The 25,736-nt window shown below is 49.6% G+C and overlaps 1 protein-coding gene across 1 annotated transcript in view; it reads left to right on the top strand.

The window, feature by feature from the left end:
• The first annotated feature begins 212 nt into the window (after positions 1–212).
• The window catches only part of LOC149347911 (scoloptoxin SSD14-like), a 46,922-nt gene continuing 21,398 nt past the window's right edge, over positions 213–25,736 (top strand). The window contains exons 1-7 of the mRNA XM_089541649.1: positions 213–385; positions 2,320–2,442; positions 5,782–5,879; positions 16,256–16,466; positions 17,430–17,593; positions 20,237–20,441; positions 24,523–24,598. Coding sequence (XP_089397775.1) covers positions 213–385; positions 2,320–2,442; positions 5,782–5,879; positions 16,256–16,466; positions 17,430–17,593; positions 20,237–20,441; positions 24,523–24,598 — 1,050 coding nt within the window. The remainder of the gene's footprint in view (positions 386–2,319; positions 2,443–5,781; positions 5,880–16,255; positions 16,467–17,429; positions 17,594–20,236; positions 20,442–24,522; positions 24,599–25,736) is intronic.

Genomic DNA, 25,736 nt, shown 5'->3' on the forward strand with positions numbered 1-25,736 from the left:
GTCCTTTTTTTTAGCTGTGCTTTGGGTTATGGCCAGGGAATATGCGCCTTCCAAATGTAAGTAAGCCTACAGTGTGTTTAATGAAACACAAAAATGCTCTTGACGTCCGTCCAAAGAACCATTCGAAAAAAAAAAAGAGCGCTGCATCTCATAGCAAGTGGCTATGTCGGTCCGCTGAGGTCTGCGCTTATTCGCTCGCTGCTTTCTGTGACATGCGGAACTGGGCTGATCTGCTCGTGGCGACTGCGCTTCTGGGGCTGTGCTCCGCAGAGCGACAAGATCGCGGTGAAGTCTGCGACGTGAAGCACAGTTCATCCACCGTCATGGGCAACTTCACCCGTTGGGCCGTAGCTTCAGATGCTGCGCTGTGTGCCAAGGTGCCCAGGTTAGTAGCGACCGGGGTGAATTTATTTCTTCGCTTAATCTATCACTTGTTTTAATAGGCGCTGTCCAACTCTGCTTTCAAGCTTTTATTGCCTGCTTTTAGTTTATCTCAACTGATGGATGCTAATTGAGTTGCTTGCTATTCCTTAGGTTTTAATCGGAAATGGATTATTCCTTTTTCAGAATGTGTTTGTTTCTGTGAATCAAACAATGGAAACAGAGAAAAAATTAAAGGGGACGCTTTAGCTCCACCTTAAGAGTATGACGCGATAGCATAATAAGCTTTCATATTTGCAGAAGGTAATTCTCTACTTTACATTCATAGATCCCTGGGAGCCCTTATGCCACTTCTGGTGCAGTGTTGCAGCGATAAACGATGCTCCACTGCACTGCGATGGCATGGGCTCCAAGCGGTGGGCCTTGTGCGGCACCGGCTGCTCTTCCGCAGCGAATTAATTTAACTGCTACCTTCAGCGGGGGCAGCTTTCTCACTATCCGGTAGGCAGGTTGTGATGACGTCGCAAGGTCACGTGACCTGGGTGACCCACCTGCCTCCTCGGTTGCTTTCCTGGGGATCCTCTGACAGAGCGATGATTTTTCGCTCACAACACCGACATCAGATTTTCTGGGGAACGGGCATTGAACGCTATGGCGTCAAGAATTACGAAATCGGCACCCGCTTAAAGGCAACTTAACCTTTTTCAGCGAGAGGATTGCCTGCGTTCTTATGTTAGCAGCCAAGCTTGAGCGTGATACATATTTCATTGTTCAGGAGGATTGGCATTATTATAGAAAAAGCATTACTAGGCTATGTCGGCGGGGTCGTGTCCGCAAGACGTGTGGGCAGCAGTTGTGGGCAACTCAGAACGTCAAACGAATGGTTTTAATCGAAAGAGGATGATGTGAGGATGCTGCGCAAAAGAAGAATTTGAAATTGGATGAATAGGTAATTAATTATAGCCAAAAATGTTCAAAAAGTGGGTGGCGCCACAGCGAAAGCGGCACCGAATTTGAAAATGCCGGAAGTGTGGCACCAGGAGACCGGAAGTATGGCCGAAGCCACCGCGTGGAGTCAAATTTGAAAGTCCGGAATGAATACCGAAATGACACGAAAAAAAATGCGGAGTTCATCGAAATCCAATCAATAATTAGTGGTTATAGAAAGAGTGCAGAGTGAATTAAGGTGAATTAAGATGCACTAATTGTGAATAAAGGTAATTTATTACGCATTAAGGTGAATTTTTAATGAATTAAACCGAATTAAATGCGAAATATTTGTGGATTAAGATGAATATAAATTAAATAACTGAATGAAGTGGGTAATTAGGGAACCAATTAAAACAAAGCAACTTGAAATGAGGGGGCGTCATTGCTTTGGCATCACTGCAATGTGGGTTACCGCAGTGGTCTCGAATTTTTTATTGGTGTCGAGGAAGCATTTCACCCTCACTTTACTTACTCAACCCTTCTGAGTTGAAAACGAAATTCCTTTTACGCAATATTTTATTTAGAAATCAACTAGATAACAAGCAGGTGATGGAAGCAAATGTCATAGGCTTCGCCGCCTTTCCTTTCAAAGCACTACTATTGTACTCAGTCTAGCGTTATTCCCTGCAAGCGGGCTAATTTATATTTCCAGTACATGACCGTATCGGTATTACAAATACTATTTATAGTACTGTTCTGTCCTTGCTTTTGGCCTAGTGAGCTATGACGCTGCGATTGATTTGCTTTTTTTTTCGAACTCTAGTGGAATGGCAGGGAAGCCTTATTTTCGCGGGATGCCGCACCAATGAAAAGTTTGGGCGCAGAGATCGTGAGTTTCCTGAACTTCGTGATGACTTCGGGAAGATGTCCGACTGAAAGCGCTGATAATAAGAACCTAAGAGCAATAAATGCGTGGAAACTTGCCGCTTTCTGCTATTACTATGGCAGGAAGATGATGCAGAGAGGAGGCAATATGGCCGACGCGGCCGTGGCTACTATGCTCTGCATGGGCGTGGTACTGCCTCACTTCATGGGTATCGGCGGTGGATTTGTGGCCACCTATTATTCAAGGTACGACTCATGTAGGGAAATGAGAAAAAATGGCTGGACTTCAACGTAACTTGAACCTAGTTATACGATCGAAAAGTGCGCTGAGCATTGTGTCCACTGTCTCAAATCAAATGTCAAGGTCAAGGCGAAGGTCAGGCCCCCAAGGCCACAGTCATATGATCACGTAGTCATTCTACCGTAGCTTGGGCCATACCTACACACAATAAGTTCAGTTTGGCCTTGTGAGGCATTGAAGGTCGTTGACGATATGGTGCTCACTGTCTCAAATCAAATGTCAAAGTTCAAGGTCAGGTACCTAAAGGTCATAGTCAATGATCACGTGGTCATACTACTACATATCGGGGCATACCACCTCGCAGTTAAGTTCGGTTTGACCTTGTGAGGTGTTAAAGGTCATTGTAGATGTGGTGCCGACTGTCTCAAATCAAAGGTCAAGGTCAGGTACCCTATTATCAGAGTCATATGACCACCTGGTCATACTACTGTAGATTGGGCCATACCACCACGCAGTTAAGTTCGGTTTGACCTTGTGAGGATTAAAGGTCATTGTCGATGTGGTGCCCACTGTCTCAAATCAAATGTCAAGTTCAATGTCAAAGGTCAGGTACCCAGTGGTCATAGTCATACGATCATACTACTATAGTTTGGGCATACCACCACGCAGTTAAGTTAGGTTTGACCTTGTGAAGCATTGAAGGTCATTGTCGATGTGGTGCCCAGTGTCTCAAATCAAATGTCAATGTCAATGTCAAAGGTCAAGGTCATGTACCTAACGGTCATAGTCGTATGATCATGAGGTCATACTACCATAGCTTTATCCATACCACCACGCAGTTAAGTTCGGTTTGACCTTGTGAGGCATTGAAGGTCGTTGTCTCAGCTGCATCGAAATCGGAAGTTGTACCCCGAGGAGTAGAGCTCTCGTTCTAAAAGGGCTGGTTGCTGCCGATACTTCTCATTCATTATGTATTTTTTTCCGGCTTGTGAAAGCTTCGATTCCAGAAGTCTGGCCTGCTTATAATTAGAACAAGGTAGCGAATCGGTGAAGACAAAGTTCACTTTGCACTCGCTGCTCCGCTAATTCTATGCCTTGGAGAAAAAACAGGAGGGTGAGAGAGAGAGAATCGTTTAAAAGGGCATCGTGGCGTACACCCTATGCACGCATAGCCAGCACGCCCGGCCTGCTTGTGCGCAAGCCGTCTAGCTTCATTCCGACGGAAAAAAAAGCAACGCAGAACCGTAAGCATGAGCTCAAAGTACCAGATAAGCTTACTGTCAGATCCGCTTCTATTTTCTTCTCTTTTTTTTTGCGCGTTTTTCGCCATTTACTTCACGCTATATTGCTGCTTTGGATTTCCGAAAGTGTGCCCGTGACATGTTCTGCGGCCCTTTGTTATTCGGAATGTTGCCATCCTTGAAACGTTCACCTGTGCTTAGATAAACTACGACCGTTAGGGCAGCTCACTTTCAATGTGCGACGCAAAGTACAGAACGACGAATAACAGTAGGGATAAGAGTACGCGTTCACTCTTTAGTGAAACCATTAGGAAGGGGTGGAAGGAAAGCCTCAGTACACTGACCAGTGTTTCGGCAAGAACAAAAGCTCTCTTCTAGTAAGAGGTGAACTTCCCTGTTCCTCTTGTTGTACCTTGTAGCCGTCACCAAGTAAGCTCACTCGAAACCTACCCGATAGCAAGAGTGCCCAGCTGAATAGGAGGTCGTGAATTAACAGTCGAAAAATATGACAGAGCCGGTCCCAAAATACAGCAACAATTTTTGTTGTCCTGTCGTTACGACAAATTTTTCTGTAGTGTTGCCAAGTTGTCTGTTGTTGCGACATAACTGGCTGTGTCGCTACGACAGAATTCCGGTCAATACTAGTGACACTCCTGTTGTTATTACAAGGATTTCTGTTGTAAGCTACCAAAATACTAGAGGAAATCTGTTGCGACAGCAGAATATTTTCTGTTCTCTTTTTCGATACGAAAGTGTCATACTAAATCCTAAAGTGCATGACAACTTTTGTAAGAGATTGACAAAATTTTTTATAGCTGATCTCATGCGCTGAATTTCTCTCCCCTTCTTTGTGACTGCCGTGAACTGTGGCGCTATCTACAGTATATCAGTTTCAGACCTTATAATATTTTTTAAAAAGTGAAAGAATTCGCAGCAAATGTTTAAAATTAGGTTTCCGAGGTATCTGGAAACAATCAGCGTTGCAGGAAAATTGTTTTGGTCTTTAGAAGTGCAAGATGCCGGGCTAGTTGGTATTTCATAATGAAATAAAACAACGCAAGGAACGTGTCTGTGTTTTGCTCCTTCGTGTTTCGTACCGTTCCTTGCGCTGTTTTATTTCATTCGGTCTTTAGTTACGCGACCAAGCTAAATCACAAAAAAAAATTTTTCAAGATTTTACTGACAGCACACAGCATGCCACAGTTTATATCGCTGGCTTTGTAGCGGTCGTATCACCAAGGCTTTTGCATTTTTTGCAATTCTTCTAGCAAAACCGTGATTTAAGATACTCTCCCCCCCACCCCCCCTCGTATCAGCTCCATCGTTTTTAAGACTGACGTATAAAACCAATGAGGAACGCTTTTCCCGATAATAAAAACGTTAATAGCAAAAACAAAAACAATCAGCCCACTGGAGATGTTCGGATATTTTGATTGATATAGCGAAATCTCACAATCTATGAAAAGATTTCGCGCATGAATTCTTTGTCGTTGAAAAAATTCAGGGGACACTTTGGCTGTGTAAAGTGCTGCAAGGCGAAAGCCTTTCCTGGCACACTGTTTGGCAGTGACTGCGAGACTGTTTGTGCTGTACTAATGCTTTATTTGACTACACACTTTGACTAAACATTACAACTACGCACTTTGACTGCGGACTGACTGCTTCTTTAGAACGACTCTCTCTCTGCTTCGGTGAGTTCGGTTGTGTCCATGGCTCTGTTCGCAGTAATGAGGTATGTAATGTGGTCACCCACGGACGCCTTACGCCCCCTGTTGGTGCGGACGACAACTACTTTATTAGTTGTCGTCTGCTCCAAAAGGGGGCGTCGGGCATCCGTGAGTGACCTCATTACTTCGAATCCGCGCACTCAGACGTCATAACCATTTCGACCAACCGAAAAGCGTGACACCTCTGCTGAAAACCTTCTGTCGACAACGATGAGTCATTAAAGGCTTTCGCCTTAACATCTTTTTGGCAGTGTCGAGTGTTATTTGTTTAAAGGCCATTATATTTCGGCAGCTGTTATGCTTTTAGTTACGCGTCGCTGGCGCGTATTATGCATTATTGCAGTGCACTGACGTGAGCCGCCTCTCCTTCCTGCAGGCGCAGTAAGCGGGCCTTTTCTCTCATCGCCCGAGAGGTGGCGCCGGCAGCTGCGACCACCGACATGCTCGTCTTGAATGGAACGCAAAGACGAATGGGTAATGTCTTGCTACACCGGAAGACTACGCAGCGGAGGCTTTACTTCACAGTAAATATAGTTCTGTAATCGATGCCGCCTCCTGAGGTATTTTGAGTGGTACAACAATTAAAATTAGACATTTCTGAGCAATACATTCTGTATTTATGACGAGAAAGATTACTATTTAAAAGTATTTACGCCTGCGACAGTGATGACAAATGTTAATCTGGGAAGTAAACAGGTACTGAAATCCAAATTTTTCTCTTTTTGTGTTTCGCCTCCATCTAAACGCGCCCGCCGCGGCCGCGTTTCGCTTGAGGCGAAACGCGAAAGGCGCCCGTGTGCTGTGTGATGTCAGTGCACGTTAAAGATCCCGAGGTGGTCGAAATTTCCGGAACCCTTCACTACGGCACCTCTTTTTTCCTTTCTTCTCTCACTCCCACCTCCCTCCCTTCCCTTAGGGTGCGGTTCAGGTGCCCACCGAGACGTGGCACAGGTACTGCGCATTTCCTTTTCTCAAAAACCAATTTCCAATTTCCCGTGTGCTGTGCGATGTCAGTGCACGTTAAAGATCCCCAGGTGGTCCAAGTTATTCCGGAGCCCTCCACTACGGCACCTCTTTTTTCCTTTCTTCTCTCACTCCCACCTCCCTCCCTTCCCTTATGGTGTGGTTCAGGTGCCCACCGAGATGTGGCACAGGTAATACGCCATTTCCTTTTCTCAAAAACCAATTTCCAATTTCCCGTGTGCTGTGCGCTGTTAGTGCACGTTAAAGATCCCCAGGTGGTCCAAGTTATTCCGGAGCCCTCCACTACGGCACCTCTTTTTTCCTTTCTTCTCTCACTCCCACCTCCCTCCCTTCCCTTATGGTGTGGTTCAGGTGCCCACCGAGATGTGGCACAAGTACGCCATTTCCTTTTCTCAAAAACCAATTTCCAATTTCCCGCGTGCTGTGCGATGTCAGTGCACGTTAAAGATCCCCAGGTGGTAGAAATTGTTTCGGAGCCCTCCACTACGGCACCGCTTTGTTCTCTTCTCTGAATCCCTCCTTTATTCCTTACCTAACGGCGCGGTTCAGCTGTCCACCGAGATATGTGAGACAGATACTGCGCCATTTCCTGTCCTCAAAAAGCAATTTTCAGTTTCATTTGAACCAGCGCTACAACTTCCTATATTAAACAAGATACATTTAATGCATGACACTGCGCCGAGTTCTTAATGCGTATTATGCAGGAGGGCTACCATGCACGTAACTCCTATGTAGCACAGTACGCACATTCGCCCATCATCAATTCCTGATTCCTTTCGAGCTTTTGCGTGTAAATCTAGTAGCCGTATAGGTGCACATGCGATGAAATATCCCGTGTCAGTCTCAGAGCTGTAACTTATCGCCAAGCGGCAGGAGGAAGCATACCTTAGCCGCACCACTTGGCTGCATTTGCAGGGATGAGCTTCCGCGCTCTTTTTGAGCTACACCTGGCACTCGTCACCTTGCTCGGCTCGCTGCGACGATAGCAGCTGCGCAAGGACTGTGTTATAGCCAAACGCACCTCTAGTCGAAAACAGGATATGACCTTGTGTTTGAGGGATGGGGGAGGGGGGGGGGGCATGCCACTGGCGACAGCTGTTTTTAGGTGCACAGTGGAACAAGTGTACTTCTGCCTGGACACTGTAGGCTGCATATATGGATGTATTATGTAACGTGTTGTGTCGTTTACCAGTGCTGTCGGTCGGGACGCCTCGCGTTACGAAACCAACAGCTGGGGAAGCAAATGGGGAAGCAACACACAGGCATTCCTCAATTTATGTTGTTCTAATGCGAAATCGTTACTACTCCTATTAAGAAAAAGCCGGTGGTGTGTGCGCATGTGTGCGTGCGTGCGTGCGTGTACTACCACATGGAACAGAAAATCGTAGCGATGGCAGGAAAACAGATTACATAATCACGTGGTCTTATGACACTGAAGAGAAGTACTGTTTAATTGGACCCAGGAGCATAAAAGGGATAGCCGTCCCTCTACAAAAGAGAAAAACACATTACGGCTACAGATGTCACCCGATGCGCACACATACAACCACAAGCAACGTAAGTGTCCAAAACACAAAGTGTCCAAAGTACAAGAGTTCAAGAGGGTCCATACGCGCAGGGGAAGCACGCGGGAAGAAGACCGCGCACCAATTCCGCGCACAAACATCGCGCACTGCATTGACGCGCGACACTCAATATGACAGGAGCCGCACCGTCACACGGCCCCTGCTTGCGACGATGAAGCGGGTGCTCCACCGTCGCAGGAACTCTTCTTCGGGCAGCGTCACCCTGTCTAAGCACGCCTGCTGGAGCAGGCGTTTCGCTGCAACTCGCTGCAACATCGGGAACATGGCCCGCTAGGGTCGGCCCTGTAAGGAAGCGGCGCCTACATACAGTAATAGCCGCACAAGCGTATCGCGCGGCCTAGTGCGGGCGTCGAGAGAAACAAAAAACATACGCGACATAAGTCGCCAAAACGTTCCTGCCACTGCACACTCAAACATGGCGTGCTCGAGAGTCTCAGTCTCGCCGCAGTGCGCACACCGCGAAGAGGGTGCGATGCCCCACGCTGCGACGCGGACTTCCGTAGGCAAGACATTCCAGCCTCGCAGCCAGCCAAAGTCGCGGACGTCTGGTGGAAGCGTGTGAGACGTCAAGTCTCGCCACCGCACCCGCCTGCTCCGCTCTAGCTGTTCAGGTGCAGCCTCCTGGATGGCAAGGAGGTCGCAAACGCGGGTGGTGGTGGTGAAAACTTTTAATTTCTGAAATAGAGTTTGGGAGCCACAGAGTGGCCACGCTACATGGTCGGCGTCCCTAGTCCGGGACACCGCATGACAATGCCCCGTCTCTAGCCCGTTTCACCAGAGCCCTTTGGGACTCAAGCGAGGAGCAGTTGAGAAGGGCAGTCTCCCATGCCTCTCTGGAAGGGGTAGGGGAAGGGGGGAGGTGGGGATTTTGAGTACATGCCCACACCATGTGGAAGATATCACAGGTCTCCCCACAGTGTGGGCATCGCCCATCCGTGTTAGGATCGTAATGCTTTAAGATTGCAGGACAGAGTAGAGTACCTGTCTGCAGGCGCCTTAAAGTTCGCTCCTCCGTCTTACTCAGCCCCTTTGCAGGGGCCGGGAAAAGGCGGTGGATGTCGCTATAATGCTTTATAATTTCCTTGAATCGCAGCAGCGGCTGGTTAGTCTCCGAGCCAGAAGAGCTGGGATGAGGAGCCCGGTGAGTAAGCGCTCGGGCAGCCGCGTCAGCGGCCTCATTACCTCGTAAGCCCTGGTGGCCAGGAGCCCAAATGATTCTTTTGGGTGTTGGATCAGTGGCAGTCCGTCTTAGAATGCAAGCAGCTAAGGGGGAGATCTCCCCTGCCAAGTAATGATCACATGCTTTTCGGGAGTCCGTAATGATGATAGAGAAAATAAAAGGCTGATTGATTGATTGATTGATTCTCGAATTGGCGTGGGCGGCAGCAAGCGCTATCGCTACTTCCTCAGCTCGCATTGAATTCGGGGCTCGAAAAGAGAGTCCATCAACGTGCATTTCCTGGTGAACGACAGCGGCCGTGTAAAATCCCGTGGGCGATGGGCCTGCTACGTCTACATAATATACACCGGGTCTGGAGCCGTGTTGTCTCTCAAGAGCCCGAGCCCGCGCTTGTCGCCTGTTTACGTGCATGTCGGTGTCCATGTTACGGGGGAGCGGGGAGACCCAGAGCATATGGCGCCACAGTACTGGGATACGCTCCGCCTCCTCTGGAGTGCAGTCGTGTTGGATGTGTAAGCGGTTTAGCAGGCGGCGCCCAGGGGCCGTCTGCATGAGCCGCGTGTATTGGTTCACGAGGTGGGCCTCCCGCAGCTCCTGGTAGGAGTTTAGCACCCCCAATGCCTTGAGTTTGGCATTAGAGGTAGTCACCGGGAGATCCAGGGCTCGCTTAGTTGCCTTGCGGATGACAGCGTCTATTCGCGCCTCGTCTTGCTTAGTAGTGCGGAGATATGGCACGGCGTAGAGGATCCGGCTAGTCACGAAGGCATAGACGAGCCGAAGCGCGTCCCTGCCCCGCAGACCGCCCCGCTTGTTGGAAACGCGGCGGATCATGCGCCCTACCTGTTCGCCTACTCTCTTGAGTTTCAGAATGGTGGAGTCCGGTCTGAGTCTGTGGTGAATGAAAAGGCCCAGAATACGGAGCTCCTCCACCTCTCTAATAGGACCTCCTGACAGAGAGATGTGAATTGCTGTCCTATCCTTTGGGTTCGCTCTGACATGCAAAAGCTCTGATTTCGCTGGAGCACATTGGAGCCCACAGTCAATGGCATACGCATCGACTATGGAAGCGGCCTGCTGAAGGCGGGCCTCCATGTCCCCAAGGCTCCCCTCAGTGGTCCAAATTGTAATGTCATCTGCATACAACGCGTGTTGAATGCCTTCCACCCGGGCCAGTTGGCTTGGGAGGTGCATCATAGCTATGTTGAACAGGAGCGGTGATAACACCGCTCCCTGAGGTGTACCCCGTGTTCCCATCATGTAAGGGCCGTATTCCTCGCCCTCAATCCGAAGAAAGGCCTGGCGATTAGTCAAGAAATTTCTTACATACGCGTAGGCCCTAGCCCCACAATCGGTAGAACTCAAGTTGGCCAGGATGCTTCCGTGTTTAACATTGTCGAAAGCTCCTTTCAGATCAAGGGCGAGGATGGCTTTGTCATTGTGTTGCATAGTTGTGGGTCGTATTACATCCCTGTGCAGCTGGAGAAGGACATCCTGTGCAGACATGTGGGGGCGAAACCCGAACATGGTAACTGCAAAGAAGCCCTTACTCTCCAGGTATGGAGAGAGGCGATCCCGAACCATCGTCTCCATAAGCTTGCCCGCACATGAGGTCAGTGATATGGGCCTCAGGTTGTCCGTATTCACGGTCTTACCTGTTTTAGGGATAAACGTCACAAGTGACGTTTTCCACTCGGGAGGGAGTGGACGACCGTCCCAGATCTGGTTGATGTATTCTAATAAATGGAGGTAGGCTGAGTCCGGTAGGTTCGCCAACAGGTTCACTGTTATGTGATCCCGTCCCGGAGCCGTACCCCGGCGCATTTTTGCTAAGGCCGCCTTAAGGTCGTGCAACTCAAAAGGGGCATCAAGTGTTTCATTAGGCCTGCCAGAGTACATGTACTCAGGCCCAGGCGGGTCCTCCGTACGACAAAGATATCTGTCGCACAGAGTGTCCGCAAGTTGCGCCGTCGTACCTTGATACCCTTGCAGAGCCCGCCGGAGCTGCTTTTGCGTCTCCCCTCTCGTTTGAGAGGGGTCGATTAGACTGCGAAAGAGACGCCACGTCCCCTTCGAGCTCATCTGATTAGCTGCGGCGTCGCAGCGTGCTATCCAATTTGAATCTGAGAGTTCGGCAGCATACGCTGCAGCTTGCTCTGTGAGTTTGACTATGCGGTCGCGTAATTTGCGATTAGTTTTCTGCTTTTTCCACCGTTTAGTTAAGCTCCGGCGCGCCTCCCACAAATGCAGGAGGTGGGTGTCCACTGCGGGGATCTCTTCAGTGGTTTGTAGTGTTGTGACGTGTTGTTTCTGAATGTTGTATATGTGGTTAGCCCACTCCGCGTAGCCGCCGGAAAATAGTACGGGAGGGATAGTGTGATTTCGGAATTTGTGCCAATCGGTCAGCTTGGCCTGACCCCATTTTTTGCGCGCTGCCTTCGCCATGAGTGTAATCCGGAGAAGGAGGTGATCGCTGCCTAGAGAATCTCCCAAGTTCTCCCAAGCAGCCGCTCTAGCATTTTTGACGAGAGAAAGGTCTGGACACGTGTCGCGGGTTACCGAATTCCCCACTCGGGTGGGATACGCCGGGTCCGTGAGCAACGTGAGGCTGAGTGTTGAGATGAGCTCCGCCAGCTTACGTCCTCTTGCCTGTTCGAAGTGGTAGCCCCAATGAAGGCTGGGAGCATTGAAGTCTACAACGATCACTAGAGGCTCTTTGGCTGCCATTTTTATCGCGCGAAGGAAGATTTCATTAAAAGTTACGCGCGGCTTATGCGGAGGGCAGTATATGTTGAGGATATGTATTGACGGGTCGCGGCGTCTGAGAGGCAGTACCCGGACCATTGTATATTCTTGCTCGGTACTCAAGTCTAAGTCGACCTGAACCCCGGTGTAAGCCTTATTCACCAGGATGCACGTAGAGGGGCCCCCCTGAAAGGTGCTGTAGCCTGATAATTTAGCATCTATGCCGGGCTCCTGCAGGGCAACGAGTGCCGGCATGTCACCTAGGGACTGCAGGTAGAGCTGGAGGTGTGACCGTTTTTTCCAAGCCCTGAAACCCCTGCAGTTCCATTGAATGATTTGGATTTTTTCAAGGTTTTTATCATTCCTATTAGATGTGCTAGCCATGTTGTTCTATTTATTTACGGGGGAGCGGTCTAGCTCTGGCCGGGAGCCAGCGCAACCCCAGCGAGAGGCCGCACCGACCCAACAGCTGCCGAGCCTGAACCGTGTTCCTTCGCTGCCTGGCGGGAGGCTGTCTTACGTTTGAGGTGAAGGGAATCGGAGCTAGTGGCGTTCTGAATTTGGGTGCTGACCCAGGGCTGCACGGCTTTAAGGACCGAGTCAGTGACCTGGGCCATAAGGTCGGGAAGTGCTTGCGTTAAAGCTGCCTTGAACATGTCCTGGAAGGACTCGCGGTCTGCTGACATGATTTGATTCGGGAGGGCCGCCACTTGCTCCTCCAGTTGCTCGGTTTGGCGCTGCAGTGCCTCTAGGCCGGCGACGCGACCAGCTGATCCAACTACCGTGTCCCCGCTCTGCCGCGAGACGCTAGTGAGGCAAGATGTTACGGATGATCCGTCATCCTCGTCATCTGGCTCAGCTTCTTGCATTGGTTCGGATGACCCGGCCTGTTTGGCCTCTAATTCCTGAATTTTGCGCGCTAGAATTTGGTTCTGGCGCCTGAGCTCCTCTACCTGCTGCTGTAGGGCGGTTTCGGTAGGGGAGGGACGGGTAGGGAAGGGACGGGTAGGGGGCCCAGAGACTGCCCTACTCCAACTGCTCACCTGTGATTGGACGGGTGCCAAGGGCGGGAAGTCCCTGGCGTTGAGGACCGGGGGCATCGCCTGGGTCGCGGACTTGACAGGTTTCGATGTGCCGGGTTTGGCCTTGATTTCCTGATCGGCTGGCGCTTTCTTGGCCTTGGGCGGAGGAGCCTGCTTGGGCCCCGTCTTTGTCTTCGGTTTCGATCCGGATGGGGAGCTCGGTTTGATGGCTTTCCGGAACCGCCCAGCACAGCCAGGAGCTCCGGTAGGGTGGCCACCTCCGCAGATGAGGCAGCTCGGAACACAGTCATGTTCCGCCAGGCCGTCAGGAGTGGCATCGGGAACCTGGACTCCACAGCGTTTGCAGCGTCCCGGCTGCGGTCGCGGGCACGCATCGGCCCGATGGCCCACTGTGCCACAGCGGTGGCATGCTGGCACTGTTTTCTTGTACAGGCGAACAGGGAGCCGTTCGTAGCTGTACAACACCGTCCGTGGCACCTTGGTCCCCGCGAAGGTGATCACCGCAACCGGGGTTCCCCCTAGCTTGCGCACAGACACCACATTTTGTTCCGCACTGAGTTTTCTTTTAACGCTTTCAGACGTTTCGTCTGGCGAAACAGTCACGACGCCTCGACAGAACGCACCGGAGAGTTTAGGGTGTCCCCGGAACGGTAGCTCGCGTTCCCCTACCGGCAGCACAATATCCCGGAGTAGCTTCTCCGCGGCGTCGACTGATTTCAGTGCACATACAAGGACGTTTTGGTCCCAAACGGGCCACACCGCAAGTCCAGCATTTGCGTCGTCCCCGAGGATGCTGCGGACTGCAGCGCCGGCTTGTCCAGGACCAAACGTTGCCTTGAGGTCGACCGTGATTCTTGGTTTCAGCACAACAACGATGTCATCTTTTTCAATGCGCGGCGTGTTCTGCGGCCGCCACCGGAGTTGCTTGGAGCTCTTCAAGGCTGCGTTCAGCGCACTCCCGCCCTGCGTATGCGCAGAGCTAGCCGGTGCCTGTTGCTGGGTGGCACCAGCACCAGCGTCCCTCGATGCCGCTGCCGCGTTCTTCTTTCCGCGCCAGACGCGGATCATATCTTGTAGGTAGTCGTCCTCCGTTGGTAGAGGATCTTCGCCTTCAGTCGTATCCTCGGATTGATGGGTATCCATTGTTACGATCTGCAAGGACTGCGGGTCGTATCCGGTGACTTGATTTTGAGCCGCCAGAGCCGAGGGATCCCCGACCGGGGCCATCGCAGGCCCCGGCGCCGTTAGGCTTAGCACCACCGCGGCGTGACGAAAGCTTCAAATGACCGAAAAGTGGTCGAAAATTGGCCCCACCTTAACAAACGTGGTGTAGACGGGTGCCGCTGAGGTTCCTGGAGACGATAATACCAGGCTTGCAGGGGAAAAAGTTGGTGTATCGCAATTGATTGCGATTTGTCACGGAGCCGACGCGGTATGTGACCGCTCCCGTCACCGACGCTAGCGCCCCCCCCCCAAACGCGGGAGGCCTGCGTCTGAGAGACGTCGACCTCGGGCAGGGTAGCACACAGAAATTTGAGCACCGCCACTTCAGACTTTCCTATAAATGCCGTTCGTCTGTATATACACCCCACTGGCCGACCTCCATGTGGCACCAGTTTTCCCGACATTGGTTCCAATATTGTGACGCAACCGTTTGTCGTACAACGCTCCAGGTGTTGTCTTTCGATTTGTCTTTGAATACAGCTTACGTGCGCTAGTCAAGTTGGAGGCTGCCTTGCGACAGGGAAACGAGCCGACGACTTATGCACCGTCACTTTTATGGCTTCCCAGACTTTCCCACAAAAAATTGTGATGCAACGGTTCGTCACGTAGTTTCGGGGGGTGTCACACAAGAGTGTGCGTGTGTGGGTGGTGGTGTCATACATCGCGCCACTCATGCTTTCGCACTCCCACGCGTAAGCAGTCTTAATTGCCTCTGCCGATTTTTTTTTTAACTATAGAGGCAGAAGAATGCGATATCCCCCACCGCACAAATCTCTCAGCAGAGAGGAAGCTGTCACTTGGAGACAATTACAAACAGGCTCTTTCCCAAACCTACATATACTAAACAAAATGCACCCTACCATATACGCGGACAAATGTCCCTGGTGCGACGAAAAACCTACTCTATACCACATCTCACGGGCCTGCCAAAACATACACGTGGTCCCCAAAATACAAAACCCGAGTGCGGAGCAGTGGGAGGCTCTGCTGTCCAGCGACCGCTGTGAAGACCAACAAGGTCTGGTACAGCGAGCTCAACGGGCGGCAGTGGCCAGCGGAGCCCTGGACTGAGGGCAACCGACCACTGATTAGAGGCGGACGACTTCGACAGAGAAGGCTCCTGGGGATAGAACCAAGACGTCTCTGAAGATGCCCCCAAACCGAAGGGAAAGCATTAGTAGAAATAAAGTTTTCCCTTGCTTAATGCGCCTGCATTATACGGCTCATCGGCAAAGAAACCTGGCGTTGTTGACTGCAAATGTGGTGACGAAATCTACCGCTTTTCTTTTGCAGCATATGCCAAGGAACCAGGAAATTTAATTGTGAAAAACCACGCGCTTATAAATAGCGGAACGGGCAAACAACTGGCAGCATGGGAGTGTGTGCAGAAAAAACTTTGAGATCACTGTGGCAACCCGCATTCGAGCAATGAGAAAGCAAAAACTTCCTGATACTTCGTGCGTGGATGCTCTGACGTCTGTGTACTATATCGGTGTCCGTGGCTATTTTGACGTCTGAGTGTATATTTTCGCGTTTTTTCGCGTTTAATTGATTAACTAATACACCTCATCAACTAAATTTTCCCCACGGCAACATTTTATCACACACTATCCGTCACAATCATTCTTTCACACGTTTATCTTCAGAGAAGGACGTAACCGTGCGGACAAATTTGCGGACACTTTTTGCTGACGCGACATAGCCATATAATGTTCTGGCATTAATGGTTTGGTTTGTTTGGTTTGTTGGGGTTTAACGTCCCAAAGCGACTGAGGCTATGAGAGACGCCGTAGTGGAGGGCTCCGGAAATTTCGACCACCTGTGGTTCTTTAACGTGCACTGACATCGCACAGCACACGGGCCTCTAGAATTTAGCCTTCAAGAAATTCAGCTACCGCGGCCGGGATCGAACCCGCGTCTTTCGGGTCAGGCATTAATGAACGCGTCTCTACATCTGCGATAGCCTACCGTACTGGTAAGTCCCGACTAATGAGAGGGTACCAGAATGAGTGAACCAAACGTACTGTCACCAAGTGAGGTCGTGGGAATAATGCAGGATGTTGGCTGAGGCTTTGTGCGGAAATTACACAGGCGGCCTTTCAATCGCTGTGCCGGGACAGATCCGTGGGTACGAGGAGCTGCACAGGCGCCTAGGAGGCAAGCTTGCCTGGAGGGAACTTTTCCGGGATGCTGTCCGCTTGGCCCGTCATGGATTTCGTGTGGGAAAACAGATTCCCTACACTCTATGTTACGAAGCACCACACATGTTCACCTGCCCGGATGGACCATGTGACCCCCGATGGTAAAGGACCCTTTGCGGCTGCTCTCTTCTTAACCGGCATTAAGCCAACTGCGTTTTGGTTACCTTTGAAAGCATAAAAGAATTATGACGATATTTTAAAGTAGGAGTATTCTGAATTGTTATTGGTTAACGAAGTGTGCCCTTGGCAATTTCAGAAAAGACAGCCTAATTGGTTCCTAGCCGAGATATTCCATTTACGCTATACATTTTAAAAACTTCAAGCGGCACTTTGACTGTCTAAAGTGCGTAAAAGGGAAAGCGTTTTCCGCACCACTTTGACTGCCTCTGTGGCACTGGTGACGTCACCACTGGATGACATAACACATAATTAATGGCTAATTACTAAGTAATTACAAATTACTAAGTAGTGGGTGATTACTGATTAATGGCTAAATACTAGTTAACTGCTAATTAAGGACTCTTAAGTTTCCCCGTTAGGAGTGGAAGGCGACAGCGTGTTGTAGCGCTGCCAGGGAGTCCACGGAATGCCACCACCCATTCAGTGCGATTCCTTGCCCGTTGAGTCCGCCGCGGTGGCTATGGCAATGGTTATGGCGCTCGGCTGCTGACCCAAAGGACACCGGTTCGATCCCGGCCGCGGCGGTCGAATTTCGATGGAGGCGAAATTATAGAGGCCCGTGTACTGTGCGATGTCAGTGCACGTTAAAGAACCCCAGGATGTCGAAATTTCCGGAGCCCTTCACTGCGGCGTCCCTCATAGCCTGAATCGCTTTAGGGCGTTAAACCCCATAAACCAAACCAAACCAGAAGGCAAACAAAAAGCCACATACAGGGTTTCAATCTTTACCTTTTCTTCAGACATCAACTCCTAGCGACAGGAGCACCACTTAAGTACTGAAGAAAGTTTTTTGCTAGCTCGAAATACATTTGAATGCATCCCAACCGAGAGCTCCATTGAAAAGCGAAGCGTGAAGCTTTCTCCACACGCACTTCCTATTTCAGGAGGGCCTTCTGGAACTATCATGAGGGGAGGCCGCTCAAGGAGGGAGACCTGCTCGTCCAGAGGGACCTTGCATCGACGCTGGAGGCTATCGCCGAGTACGGACCGGATTACTTCTACGAAGGCGAGCTGGCCGAAGAAATGGTGCGCGAGATCCGCAATGAAGGTCGGTGTATTAGAGTCTACATTCGCATGGCCTATATAAAGGAAGAAACGAAAGGTGCTCGAAGACGGACACAGAAAAAATTGGCAGAGGCTTAGCTTGGTTAAGCTCGGTAGGTTGCGAAAGCAATCGTGTGCACGTCGTTTAGCTAAACGTTCTTCCCATTCTTTATCCGTTTCTCGTGCACGTCGCTGTTTCCTAGCTTCAGCAAATCGTCTCAGCTTCTCCTTATACTTGTCGGTCGACATGGCTTCTAACGAGGCCTTGGTCGAAACACCTTATATATACACATCCACACGTAATCTTCTCTCAGAGAGAGGAAGGAAAGGAGAGAAAGAGGGAGAGCAGCAGCGGCGTGGTTACCGTGGGACTGCGGCGACGAACCGAGCTGGTCTCCAGTTTTCTCTCCGCTTGGTGTGACGTCACCACAGCGAGCGCCCCTCGCGGCTGCAGCGCGCAGCACAGGTGCGCGGCGCGGCGTGGTTACCCTGGGACAGCGTAACATGGGCATGGCTTCACATGAAGGCAGACGACAAGTGCGGGTTCGCACGCTTGAGAGGCAATATGGATCTAAAGAGGGCGTCTACTACGTGGACATAACTGGGCCGTCGCCCGCGGGATTCTACACGGCTGCCGTAGTCCACCGGGGAATGAATGTCGATGGGCTATCTTTTCATGCCCCAAATTCAACACGAGCGGAGGAAGTCGCAATAGCTCTCGCTGCCGCCGATCCAAAATCGAGAACGGTTATTACAGACTCTCGCCGGGCTTGTGGACATTATCTTGCAGGGGAAATATCACCTCTTGCCTCCCAAATTCTAAGACGCGCTCCCGCCGATCCAACTCGCACAAAAGTGATCTGGGCTCCTGGCCACCAGGGTCTACGAGGCAATGAGGCCGCTGATGCGGCCGCCCGAGCGCTCACACACCCGGCTTCTCATCCTAGCTCTCCTGGCTCAGAAGCTCAAAAACCACTTCTGCGGTTCCGCGAAATCCTAATCCATTATTGCGACAGCCACCGCCTCTACCCGGCACCTGCCAAGGGGCTGAGTAAGGCGGAGGAGCGAACTCTGCGGCGCCTGCAGACAGGAACTCTTCTCTGTCCTGCCATAGCAAAACACTTCGACCCGAACACAGATGGGCGCTGCCCGCACTGTGGAGAAATCTGCGATATCTTTCACATGGTGTGGGCATGTACTCAGAATCCTCACCTTCCCCCTTCCCCCACCCCCACCCGAGAGGCATGGGAGACTGCCCTCCTCAACTGCTCCACACTGGAGTCCCAAAGGGCTCCAGTAAAGCGGGCGCGAGACGGAGCCTCGTCGTGTGGTGTCCCGGACTAAGGATACCGACCATGTAGCGGGGTCTTCTGATCCCCAAACTCCCTGTGAGTATTAAAAATGTTTTTTCACCACCACCACCGCCGACGAACCGAACTGGTCTCCAGTTTGCTCTCCGCTTGGTGTGACGTCACCACAGCGAGCGCCTCCTCGCGGCTGCGGCGCGCAGCAGATGCGCGGCGCGGCGTGGTTACCCTGGGACCGCGCCGACGAGCCGAGTTGGTCTCCAGTTTCACTCGGTATGACGTCACTACGGGGGTCGTCTAAAGGTCAAACGTGGTTACCGCCGGGACCACACCGACGGCTCAAAACCTAGTGTAGTATTGCTTTCGCAATAATAAACTACGCTGCATGCAGACGCTGCCTGAGCCAGCGTCTGCATGGCTCAGGCCCGACGCTGAGCCATGCTTGTCAGTGTATCCAACCCTGCAATGTTTTGACGTGTGTTCACGTCAAATCAACTGACTAGTGGTTCACTATTACCTTAAGCTTCGTCAGGTGAAGCCTTAATGATTGTCTACCCACTGTGTTTATCTTGCAGCTTGCATTCAAAGAGAGACAACAAATCCACACTCAGTAGCCACGCGCAAAATTTTCATGCATCAAAAAAAGTGTGTTGTTAGTTATTGAGTGATTCTGTGGATGCGCATGTCTGTGGGGAGTCACATAGTACGAAAGAGAGAGTGAAAATGTGGTAGGGTTTTAACGTAGCTAAACCGAGTAATCGTGCGAAGTGATGTGTTTAGCCTGGTTGGCCGATGGTTTTGCTTTGCTGTGTCTTCTGCACGTCTGGCGACAATATCAGTTGGGCAGTAGTGAAGGGTGGTTTATTGAGATGCGGGACCGGCCGGCGGCTGAGACTCTTGCTCAAGTTATCGATGAAGCAGCGGGGCGAGAGGCAGGTTCACAAAGAGCAGTTCTTCAGCATGAGCGTCAGCCGGCCACTTCAAGAGCTTCGTCGCTGTTGGCGCATGATCATCTTCTTCATACCTGCAGTACTGGTTGATGAACGACGATGAACGATAACGACGATGTGTTATGCACGATTTCCTTTCCTCAAAAATGAAAAAGCAAAAAAAAATGGACTTGCATATGCATATAGGCGCAAAAGGGGACATGATCATCGGCGAACTGCTTCGCCTGTACTCCTTCAACAAAGTCTGGTTGGAGACGTAACACGCTTGTTTGATCGGTTCATTTCGCATTTGGCCGAAAGGATTGGCTTTCTAATCGAGATAGCCATTTAACACTTGGGATGAATTTGCTTTTTTGATTGGCAGCTCAGTTATTCGTTTCGCTGCCGCAGGAGGAATCCTCACCATGGACGACCTGCGCTCGTACCGACCCACATGGGTGCCGGCCATCAACGTCACTCTTCAGGACGGCCGAGTCCTGTGCTCAGCACCCCCTCCGGCAGGTGGTGCAGTGTACGCCTACATTATGGCCATGATGGATGCCTTCCGCAACAGCTCCAGCGTCTTCCTGGAGGACGATGCGCTCACACTGCACCGGTACGAATAGTTTTGAGTTCTCTTCCTCCATCGGACTGGAAGGCAGTATTTTCAAGTGTGGCATGCTGCGTTCACTGCTCTTTAATTTGGTTCGTTCTCGTTTTGTCCAGTGTTGCGCGCTAAAGACAAGCGGCACATTTCAATAGAAACGTCACATGAAGTTCAAACAAGATGGGAATCTTGCTACTTATCTGCAAAATCAGTTCGAAAAATGCAGTGTGGGTTGCCGCGTTTCGCTTTATAGATGTCGGCGTGAACACGAAGCTTCTTTTTCCAAGATTTTCCGTCAAAGTGTTCAACTAGAACGCATGTGCCTTCATCGGGGTATGCGAGAAGCCCGTATAATCAATACTTGGAGTTGAGGTTTGTCTCGACTAGCCTATTCGTCGTTTATTTTCCTTCAGTAAAACGTGATTTTGATAAGGAAATCAAAACTTCGTAAGGGCATAACGAAGGCTAAAAGATAGGGCGCTTTATTTTTGCATAACGACATAATCCTGATATCCAGAGTGATATTACTAATGTGATCCAAAGTTAAAAAACCACTAAATTAGGCAATGGCTTTGTTGAAACATTTGATGAAGTCCTTTATTGGTTGCAGTAGAAGCTTGCAAATTTATGTTTGTGAGGGGAAGAAAAAATTTTTCCTACAAAATACTCGTTTATAGCCTCGTTTTCACTGCCTTTACTGCTTAAAAATTAGGGACGTTTGCATCAGTCGGTAGTGTGAAATTTGAGCGCAGCTCCGCATATATTTTAATTTTGCGATTTGTTAAGGTAATGGATTTCAGGGAGACATGTTTCTGTATATACATATAGTTGCAGCCTGCTCCATATTTTGCGACCAATATTGGTGGTTGAAGTCAGACTCCTACAAAAGAGGCCTTGTGATCGATATATCAGCAAGAGATGTTTTTCAGGTGCTGGACTAAGGGCTGGTTTTCAAAGATGAGTCTCCCAAGGGAACAGCAGTTTGTGGTAGGCAGCGTGAGGTTTGAAGCTCTAAAGGAATGCATCTACTTAGGGCCATTTGTGACCGCCGACTCCGACCGTGAGAGAAATAACTCGAGAGTAAGAAGCGGGTTGCTTGCATTTGTAAAACATTCTATGCTAATGAATAGCACTTCACTAATATCCCTCAGAAGTAACGCATACAACAGCTGTACCTTACCAGTGTGCACCTATATGACAGCAACGTGAAGTCTAACGAAAAGTATTGAACTTACATTGAGGTCAATGCAACCAGCTAGGAAAAGGAAAATGGTAGGTTAAACGTTAAGTTAGAGGAAGAGAGCAGTGTAGGACCTGGAGCAAACGCGAGTTTAGGACATCCTTCTCGAAATCAAGAAGTGAGCACACGCAAAGCATATAATGCGAAGGCACGATAACTGATGGGGTCTAACATAACGGAATGAATTCCAAGCTAAAGTGGTTCCAACTGGTGGCAGTTAAAATAATAATTGGTCGCCTCAGTACCTCAAAGCCTCAGTACCAAGTGGAGTTCAGCGCGTTCTGGAAAAAGGCCCCAAGTTCAGGCTTGAGGTGACTGTCCCGAAGCATGAAATACTTCCTTCGGTTCACAGTATAGCGGAGAATGCGAGTGGCGAGGAGAGAGCACATTGCTTTTCGGAGTGTGTTGACACTCTCGAAAAGGCCTACACGTCTGAAACAAGAACAAGAAGACACACAAAGGGGAACAATGTCGTTGGGCACTTTCGTGATTCAAAGCTGTCTCTGATGCAAGCCGATAAGGATGGAGGCTTTGTCGTTCTTCCTCGGGAGATGTATGATGCAAAGGCTACAAATGCAATCGAGAAGAACTTTAAGCGCTCGCTTCTTAAGCCAGCTAAGGCTAAGAGTAGGGCGTTGCAGTTGCTAAATGAGTGCAAGCTGGACAGGCTGGGGAAGGAGGTGAGCAACTGCAAAGGAGATGCACTGAAAGTTTTCTTCAACGTAAAACTCACAAGCCCGAATGTCCCTTCAGAGCCATCATCACAGAGCGACACAGCTGGCAGGCACGTCTAGGCAGGTTTCTCCAGCGTCACTTGAACAGTCTTTGTACTGTGGACCCTTTTTAAGTCGCCTCCTCAGCCGTCTTAGTTGACATTCTGCGGAGTGACGTGTGCGTTGTAAACTGCATTTTCAGTAGATATAGAGGAGCTCCTTTACTCGGTGCCGCACGATGAACTGTTCATTGCTGTGAGAGAGTGTATTGAAGAGGCGGGTCCGCTGTCTTTTCAGAATTCATGTGGTGATAGTATTGAATCATTTCTGGAACTGTTGGCCCTGTACCTCAATTCTACAATCATTAGCAACAAAGAACATTTCTATGTCCAGAAACGTGGGATTTGCATTGGCTCAAATGTCGCCCCTGTGCTATGTGAAATGTTCCTTGCCAAGTTTGGACGTTTGCTTCAGTCTCAGTTGAACGATGAGTGTGTTGTACGTGTCTTTAGATATGTAGATGACTTCCTTGTTGTTCTCAAACTTTCGTCTACAGATGACTTGGGTGTAGTTGCAGACTCGATTTTAACCCGATTCAAAGGTATGATGAAGTCACTGAATTTTTCTATAGAACTTCCGGCTCACGGTTCCATTCAGTTTTTAAATATTCACCTGTATTTTAATCCTGTTGGTCATTTTTGCTGGGCTTACGAGCCACTGTCCAAGAAAGCGCTACTACCTTACTACTGTTCTCAATCGAAGCTCATTAAGCGAGGCATAGCAGCCACATGTCTCTGGTCGGCGCTCCTCAAGTCATGTCCGCACAAAGTTCGTAGAAGTTTTGACAACCAGGTTCAAAGACTTAAAGAAGCAGGCTTTCCTGGCGATGTTCTTGTGGCTGTCACAGAAACGCTACAGAAAGAGTTACACAAAGAAATAGAACACATCCAGTTACCTAAGATAAATGTACCGGGACAACAGAAAAGGAAGTTTGAAGTTATGCCCTATGTACACAGGCTCTCGCACAACTTCAAGAAAGTGGCAGCAAAATTTGGTATCGATGTGGTATTTTCAGCTGCCCTGAAGCTTGCAAAGCTTTGCGCTCTGGCAGATCATGAGAGCCTCAAAAATTCAGGGTGTAGCACAACACACAATAAGCCGCACGTCTCATGTGGCACAGGTATTGTTTATCAGATCCCTCTCCGCTGCGGAAGTGTGTACATTGGGCAGACGGGCAGATGCCTAAACGTGAGGCTGAGTGAATATGCATCTTCGCATCGTCAGCAATCTGATGAGCACTTGCCAAAGCATTGCAAGAACTGCACAGGTTGCTTTCCCTCTTTGAACCGCACGAAGATCTTAGGAAGGGGTAAAGATCAATTGGCGAGGGAAATCTTGGAAGCTCATGAAATATCACAACGCAGTAGTGACACGTGCATTAGCACACCATCTATTTACCTAATGGAAAAAGGAAGAAAGTTTCTAAGACGCACTTAATGTGTGTAAAACAGTCTTCATGAGCGGTGGCTATTCTTCCCCTTTTTGTCTCTTTTTCGTTTACCGGATTTTTCTAGATTATGACACTTTTGCCACTCTTTGAAGTTTGCGCGTGCGTGTCTTTGCTTTGTAGTTCCGTCCTGTCCTCATCTTTCTCTTTCCTGTTTCAACGCTACGTTTTTTCGTTCAGATTAATAATTGGTCGCTCGGGAAGAGCACTTTGGGCTGCACAAGGCCCACCGCTGAAAGCACCTGTCATCGCAGGGCAGTGGCGCATCACTTATACGCTGCACCACTGCGCCAGGAGAGGTATGAGGACTCCCAGGGATCTGTGAATGTAATGTAGAGGATGACAGTCTGCATATATGGAAATTGACCCGTTAACTCTAACGCGACATACCTTTAAGGCGGAGATTAAGGGACCCCTCAAAATTTTTCGCATTTTGTACGTATTCTGGCTTCTGCAGCCAAGGAATGAGACGAAAGGATAAAATGGATAAAGCGAACCGGAAACCTTTCTGGTTAACATCCCTGCCTTTCCTCCCTCTCTGTATCTATCTGACTTCAGGTTAGTACAGCCTTTTTACGAAATAAAGAACATCTTCATGCCGACCTTTTACCGCTTCTTTTTGTATCACAGCTTCATCGAGGCGTGCAAGTTCGCTTATGCCAAGAAAGCTGAGCTTGGGGACCCTCGTTTCGTGGACGTTGAAGACGTGAGTACATCGCCTGCTTGGTTCTTTTTAGACGGACCGAGGCTTCAAATGCAGTCTTTTCTGAACACTGTCGAGCCCCATTTATTTTGACCCCGTAGTACTGTTTCGGTGGCATGATCCGAGGCTGGAAGGCTTAAGGTTTAAAATTTGCATTTGCCTTAGCTGTGCTTATGGGCTATTCTGTGTGGCTCGCTTTTCCGCCCTTATTGTTTCAAGCCTTTTGAACTCTCCCATTCATCCCTGTGAGGTACAGGACCGCCAGTGGGGCTAGAGAGCTCCACTACTAGGCTTAGAAGCAAATGCTTTGGAATGCATATTTTATTTTAAAGTGTAGGAGGCGACCTGAAATCGTTGGGCCCGAAGAGAGACGCATGCCTGGTTCATAGCGTTGTTCTGCATCATGGACTGCCCTCTAAATACTAATAGGCACACTCCAGAGGTGTAAATGGCTTTAACAGCTTGACGCAGCCCTTTGAGAGCAGCTTTAATAGAGGCTGCGCAGAAATTCCCTTGAGGACGTTGCGAATGCTTTGCTTAGGTATTACAGTTGAACCATCACATAATTGTCCGCTGAATGCTAAAGCATGCGGTTGGAACGAGCACGACATGATTCTATTGAGCCATCAAATGTCGCGTTTCTGTGCTGTGAATGATTTTGTGTGAACGGCGACAGCAGTCGCCGTCGTGTTCTTGTTTCATAGCTTGCTTGTACCGAGCGACACTAGTCGGTGCCTTGTTGTTTTTGTCACTGTGAGCGACTATGGCCCCTTTGTATGAATAATGAGTCCAATAAACTTCTCTTCAAGGTGTTGTTTATCATTGCACGGAGCCGGCTCATTAGTGTGTATATGTATTCATTATGTATTGTATCGTTCTGTTCGTACACAATAAATTCTCTTTGTGTATGCTGGGATGTTCTCCTCCCCCTTGAATACACAAGCAATGTGTGGTTAGGTACGCTACCCCAAGAGCGAGTACGTCATAAAACTAATTCTGACAAAGTGCCACGCTTGTTTAACTAGTGCTGTTACCAGCGTTTAAACAATTGCTGGCTGTATAGCATTGCTAAGCATGGAATATTGAGCAAAAGCAGGTTTTTATTACGAAAGAAATACTGCGCCAGGTGTCGCCTCTTCGC

Source organism: Amblyomma mixtum, chromosome 4 (assembly GCF_055824585.1).
Source record: "Amblyomma mixtum isolate Tamu chromosome 4, ASM5582458v1, whole genome shotgun sequence".
Lineage (NCBI taxonomy): Eukaryota > Metazoa > Arthropoda > Arachnida > Ixodida > Ixodidae > Amblyomma > Amblyomma mixtum.